Raw genomic sequence first — 6,751 nt, 5'->3', positions numbered from 1 at the left:
CACCCCCAAAGAGTAATATCCTAATTTCTAAGGCTTAAGAAACAATTTACAAACTAGGGGAGTATCAAACTTACCTTTACCGGAGAATTATTAAGTGAAAAAACGGGTGGAAAATGCCTTAAATTATCTTCCCTTCTCTCAAGAACAAAGTTGTAGAAAATAAGAAGTTTGGAGACTATTCTGCATTAAATCCTTATTTAACCCGATATAGCGCCCGACCCGTTATTGCAACATCGCCATAGCGGCCTACCCCTGCTATTGCGCCTACTAAATGCCCACTATAGCGGCGTGACACCCTTTATAACAACTTGCACAACCATCAGAGACTTGGAATCCCCCCCCCCCCACCAAAGGCCCATTTCACACCATACCTTCGACCTTTGGCACCCCAAGTTATCCCTTTCACGCCAAGTCGATACTGAGAATTTTACTCACCTGAATTCGATTCCAAAAGGTCTTATGGGTTCCTTAATATCTTAGCTACTAGAAAACATGAATCAAGCTTAGATATAACACCCAACCCATTCCTCGATTTCTCTAGATCTCACCTTGCTCGGATATTGTCTCACACTGGCCTATCCTAGAAATTTTAAGTCACTACCCAAAAAACATTTTGGACTAATTTCTTTCAGCATTAATTGGTCTACTAATAACAGTCCAAGTTGTTCGTTACTGTTAACTACCTTACTTTTAGGGTTGTTAATCCATGGCGATCTATAAAAATAACTGTATAGGTGGATAATCTTATACTTTTAATTCTGCTTGTGCCATAGACAAAATTTCAAATGTAATAATGTAATGAATGGACACAGTGAAACACTAACCACACTTGTATTAATAGCCTGTAACTCAACTTACAAGTAGTAGATGTAGTGAAGTCTCTAAAATAAGAAAATACAAAGGGAAATTGCAGAAGTAGTATAACTAATGATAGAAGAAAAAGGAGGTGAGGAATGAAGAAGAAATTGAGAGAGAAAGAGTGTCCAGTGATAACAACAAAGTAGTCTGCTCTGCACTGCTCCACTCACTATGCTTTATGCGTACTGCTTGCCAATTTTACCCTTCTTCACGTGATCTTCCCCCTTTCCAAACGTAATCCGCAAGTCTTTTAGGAGGAATGACCTTTCTAGCAGTCTTACTTAGCAGTCCCATGTGCTCATCCTGAGTGGCATCCCCGTCAGCAATAGTTTCATTCACAACATTACTCGCTTCCCCGAAAGCAACATTGTCCTCAAGGTTGGACTTAGCAAGATTCTCTGTAGTAGGAACACTCAGATGTAGAAGAGTTACTTGCTGATCCGGATTGCCAACACAACACTTCAACATAGAAATATGGAAAACATAATGGATTTTTGCAGATTCAGGAAGTTCCAGGCGATAAGTGACGTGGCCAATGCGTTTTAACACCTGATAAGGCCCAAAATAATGCCGCCTAAGCTTATGATCTCGCTGCAAGCACAAAGTATTATGTTGAAGGGCTTAAGTTTGACATACACCCAATCACCCACTTCAAAGAAGGTATCAATCCTAGACTTATCAGTCAATCGCTTCATGCGATTCTGAGCCTTCAATAAATTATTTTTGAGGACGTGCAAGACTTCATCCCGCTGCAACAGATAGGACTCAACCAGTTTGCTCACACTACTCCCCAAAATGTACAGAGCAACAGTAGGAGGCTCCCGACCATAGAGTGCCTAAAAAAGGGTCATACTAGCTGAAGTTTGAAAGGAAGTATTGTACAAAAATTCCGCCCATGGAAACATAGCAACCCACAAGGAAGGCACCTTAGCGACGTAGCAACGCAAATATTGTTCCACACATTTGTTAAGAGCCTCAGACTGTCCATCTGTTTGAGGATGATAGGTTGTACTCATGGCTAAAGTGGATCCCTGCAAGCGATTAATCTCTAGCCAAAAAGAGTGCAAGAACCGCGGATCACGATCCGTCATAATAGAACGAGGAGGGCAATAGAGCCTAATAATACCCACCACAAAGGCCTCAACTACTGTATGAGTCGAGAAAGTAGATGGCAGTGGAATGAAATGACCGTACTTAGTGAGACGGTCTACGACTGTCATGATCATGGTATTTCCCTTTGAGCTCGGAAGACAAGTAATGAAGTCCATTGCAATATCCTCAAAGACCTAGTTTGGAATCGGCAATGATTGTAGGTAAGAATCTTTCATTTGTTGGCATATATGACACGCAACCACAAATGTTTGGACATCCTTGCGCATCCGTTTCCAAAAAAAATTAGATGACAAACAATGGAATGTGCGGGCAACCTCGACATGTCCTCCTATAGCAGTAGCATGGAACTCAATTCATAATTTATGACGTAAGGGAGATTTCGAGGGACTAACTATCCTACCTTTATAAAATAACATCCCTTATTTGAACTGATAGTCATCAAAATCCTTATCCCCACGAAGCAAGGCCTGCTGTATTGCTACCAATTCGGGGTTAGTTTGATTCAGCTGCTTCAAATTAACCTCTATAGCAAAAGAATTGATTGAAATAGTCATGAGAAAAGCCTCTAAAGTACACGACAAGGCATCTGCTGCCGTGTTCTATTTTCTAGGCCTATACAAGATGCGAAAGTCATAGCTGACAAGTTTAGCGAGCCATTTTTGTTCCTCAGGGGTTTGTATAGTCTGGGTAGTCAAGTTACGTAGTGATTGTTGATCAGTAAGAATAGTGAACTGACGCCCCAATAGGTACTGTCGCCATTTACTCACAGCTTGAGTAACGGCAAACATCTCTTGGTGGTATGTTGAAGCTTGTTGCATCCTAGAGCTTAACTTTTGGCTAAAATACGCAATATGGTGGCTTTTTGTGACAAAATAGCTCCAATACCTCGCCTAGATGCATCAGTTTCAACCTGAAACTCCTGACTGAAATTGGGCAAGGACAAAACAGGGGTAGAGCTTAATCAAGATTTTAAAGTGTTGAAAGCATGTTGCTTAACTGCTGTCCATTTGAAGGAATCCTTGCGTAACAAGTCAGTTAGGGGACATGCTATAGCTACATAATGGTGAATAAACCGACGATAATACCCAGCTAGCCCAAGGAAACTACGAACTTACTTCACTGATCGTGGTGGTGGCCATTGCCCAATGGTACTGATTTTGTCTAGATCTACTCAGAGGCCTTGAGCAGAGATGATGTGTCCTAGGTAATCAACAGAGGTTTGACCAAACAAGCATTTCAAGCATTTGGCTACAAGTTGATGTTGCCTCAACAACTGCAATACCACTGCTAAATGCTCCAAATGATCGCTCCAAGATGCATTATAGACCAATATATCATCAAAAAATACCAGAACAAAGCGACGCACATGTGGACGAAAAATTTCAATCATAGTAGCTGAAATGTCGAAGGGGCATTAGTCAATCCAAAAGGAATTACCAAAAATTCATAATGACCGTCATGAGTACGGAAGGCTGTCTTAGCCACATCCTCAAGCTTAAACTTTATCTGATGATAACCTGATAACAAGTCCAACTTTGAAAAGACTTGAGCACCATGTAATTCATAAAACAAACTCATTAATGGTTGGAATAGGGAAGCGATCTCGGATTGTGATGGCATTGAGTGCCTGATAATCAACACAAAAGCACCATGTGCCATCCTTCTTGCGCACTAATAGCACCGGGGATGAAAATGGATTGGTGTTGGGCTGTATAACTCCATTTTAAGCATATCTTTCACCATCTGCTCCATGACCTGCTTTTGGAAGTGCGGGTATCTATATGGTTTAACATTCACTAGTTGCTCCCCTGAGATGAGATGTATCGAATAATTCTAAACACGAGAAGGTGGCAATCCCGAAGGTTTTTGAAATATGTCATCATACGAGTCCAATAGACCACTCAAATATGTGGTCATTTCACCTTCACTACTCCCTTCAGGAGTAATCATTGCCAAAAAAAAAAGAAGCAATTGCATCTGTCACTGCCATACGCCTCAAACTATGCAAATGAATTTGGTGAGCATCAGTGGATGAATCCCCCTGCTATAACCACTTAGACCTATGTAAATTAAATTCAAATTCTCATGTTGCATAATCAGTTATAACCCGCCCCTAACGTAGCCAACCATGCCACTCCAAGTACTACATCAACAACTTGGAAGGGCAAGACATAAAGATCCTCGACTATAGTACACCCTTGAATCAATAAAGTGATTTGCTTCACCACACCTTCACACGGGAGACTTTGTCCACTGCCCACCATAACTGCAAAACGGGGAATGACCTCAACTTTGAGCTGAAGATGTTTAGCCGTACGTGGTTGCACAAAATTGTGAGTACTTCCGCCATCCACTAAAACTTGGACTGGTGACCCATTTTCTTTTCCAGTGAATCGTAATATGGAGGGTGAAATTCCCCCAGATAAATCATGATAAGAAATAGATGATTGCTCCTATAATTCTAAACCTTGTGATTCCCCCACTAAGAAATCATCATCAATAAACGGCTCTGGCAAGCTAGGGTCCAAATTGGATCCATCAGTGAGAAACATAAGTTGTGGGGGTTTCTTACACTTGTGTCCCGATGATTACTTTTCCTTACAATAATAACATAGTCCCCGCTCACGGCGGCTTTGGAGCTCTGCATTTGTGAGCCTTCTAAGAAGAGTGTGAATCGAAGGGGAAGCAGCGTAAGGGGCTAAAAAAGAAGAGATATTTTGATTTAGGGTTGTGGAATTTGGGGTAGGCAAAAGGGGAGTTGTTTTAGCAAAAGTTGGCCTAACGGGTCCTTTCTCAGCTTGGATTTGTTGCTCATGTATATGGGCTAAATTAAGTGTCTCTTCGTAACTCTTTGGCTTATGGACCAAAGCAGGGTTCTTAATATCATCACGAAGCTCAGAAATAAAGAGACGTACCATTCGGTTATCATCCATGTAGTCAGTCTCGTTTGCAATGATCTCAAATCTAGACTGAACATTTGAGACAGTGGTCATTCGCCGGAGCTTCGCCAAACGTCCCTCGGTGGACTCCAATCTTTTTTGTGGAAATGGATCCGCACCTTCGAAGCCAAGTGCTCCCAATACACCATTTGTTTATTTCGAAAAAGCCACTGATACCACTCCAATGCATCCCCGTCCAGATAAAAAGAAGCAAGTGACAGATGCTGGTCTTCTGCAATCTTGTAAAATTCAAAATATTGTTCTGCCTGAAAGATCCAAGCCTCCGGATTCTTTCCACATAAATGGCCAAATTCCACTGATGTTGGCTTGTGACGGAGGTTAGGGGCTGTCAAAAAATAGTCATCATGTGAGTCCCTCTCTGGGCGTTGGGTTTTGCTTCCTAGCACTTCCAGTAACAAGGAGCAAATATCTGCAAGAATCGACTCTTTCATACCCTGAACTGATTCTTCAACAAGTGACTTGAGTCTTTGGTCATCCACTGAAGACCTCTGGATGAAAGCACCAATGTAATGAATGGACACAGTGAAACACTAACCACACTTGTATTAATAGCCTTGAACTCAACTTATAAGTAGTAGATGTAGTGAAGTCTCTAAAATAAGAAAATACAAAGGGAAATTGCAGAAGTAGTATATCTAATAATAGAAGAAGAAGGAGGTGAGGAACAAGAAGAAATTGAGAGAGAAAGAGTGCCCAGTGATAACAACAAAGTAGTCTGCACTGCACTGCTCCACTCATGATGCTTTATGCCTACTGCTTGCCAATTTTACCCTTCCTCACATGATTTCCCCCCTTTCCAAACGTAATCCCCAAGTCTTTTAGGAGGAGTGACCTTTCTAGCAGTCTTACGTGGCAGTCCCATGTGCTCAACCTGAGTGGCATCCCCATCAGCAATAGTTTCATGCACAACAAATAAGTTTCTCTTTAATCTAAAAACTTATCCATATGACACCTAGTGATCAAAAGTTCAAAAACATGAATTTCCAAGGTAATTGAGTGTATATGTATTACTACTGTTATATTGCTAATATATTAAACTGTAGGTAGTAATCATTATTTTTGTTTGCAAATTGACAGTATAGTCAACAAGTGGAATCACATATGGATACTGAATTTGTGTACAACAACGGACTGGAGAAAGGCCCAACCTCTGTCGTGTTAGGCCCTAAAGTTTTAGAAACCATCATTTATCAGCCATGCGTGACACTGAGCAGAGAGAGACCTTGTTGCGCTGGATAGCTGGGCATATTGTTGATGAGGTGGTGAGCTCTGAGTGGGTTTGTGACATGACCTTGTCTATAAAAAAGGTGACTCTTAATTTTGCAGCCAAGTTCTGGTGGTCTATTATCCGGGCCAAATTGTCCCCCACGATGGTGGATAGCATAATGACTTGGGATCGTGTGGTGATGCTTGCTTATTTGATGGCAGGGCACGAGATAGATTTTTCTCAGAGTCTGATAGCCGAGATTCATGAGAGGGCTTTCCAGGAGGAGACCACACTACCATTTACGTGTCTAAAAATTTTCCTATGTAGAAAGGCTACAGTTCCAGTGTGGGGATGTGACCGATTGATTGAGATGACCAAGATGGTCGACGTTGGTATTATACGGGATGATGCAAAACCCGCAGCTCCATGGAGGGATATACATTTTAACTTGCCGCATATGAACGAGGACCTTGCTTCAACGCAGCCCGAAGAGGGCAATATTTCAGCTCCACCTATGCATCCCGATATGGCAGCCCCACCTTCTTCGTCATCCGGACCGGCCGAGAGCATACCACGTGCTCCTACTCCTACAAGTTATGCTTTGATGCTACTA

At 41.8% G+C, this 6,751-nt stretch overlaps 1 protein-coding gene across 1 annotated transcript in view; it reads left to right on the top strand.

Annotated features, from left to right (window-relative positions):
• Nucleotides 1-6,170, top strand: part of LOC102602032 (putative inactive methylesterase 20) — a 24,372-nt gene extending 18,202 nt beyond the window's left edge. Inside the window, exon 2 of the mRNA XM_006365316.2 lies at nt 6,009-6,170. Coding sequence (XP_006365378.1) covers nt 6,009-6,170 — 162 coding nt within the window. The remainder of the gene's footprint in view (nt 1-6,008) is intronic.
• The last annotated feature ends 581 nt before the right edge of the window (nt 6,171-6,751 follow it).

The sequence above is a fragment of the Solanum tuberosum genome, unplaced genomic scaffold, assembly GCF_000226075.1.
Source record: "Solanum tuberosum cultivar DM 1-3 516 R44 unplaced genomic scaffold, SolTub_3.0 scf00548, whole genome shotgun sequence".
In the NCBI taxonomy this organism is placed as follows: Eukaryota; Viridiplantae; Streptophyta; class Magnoliopsida; order Solanales; family Solanaceae; genus Solanum; species Solanum tuberosum.
Note: the sequence above shows the minus strand (reverse complement) of the source record. Positions and strands in the feature narration are given on the sequence as shown.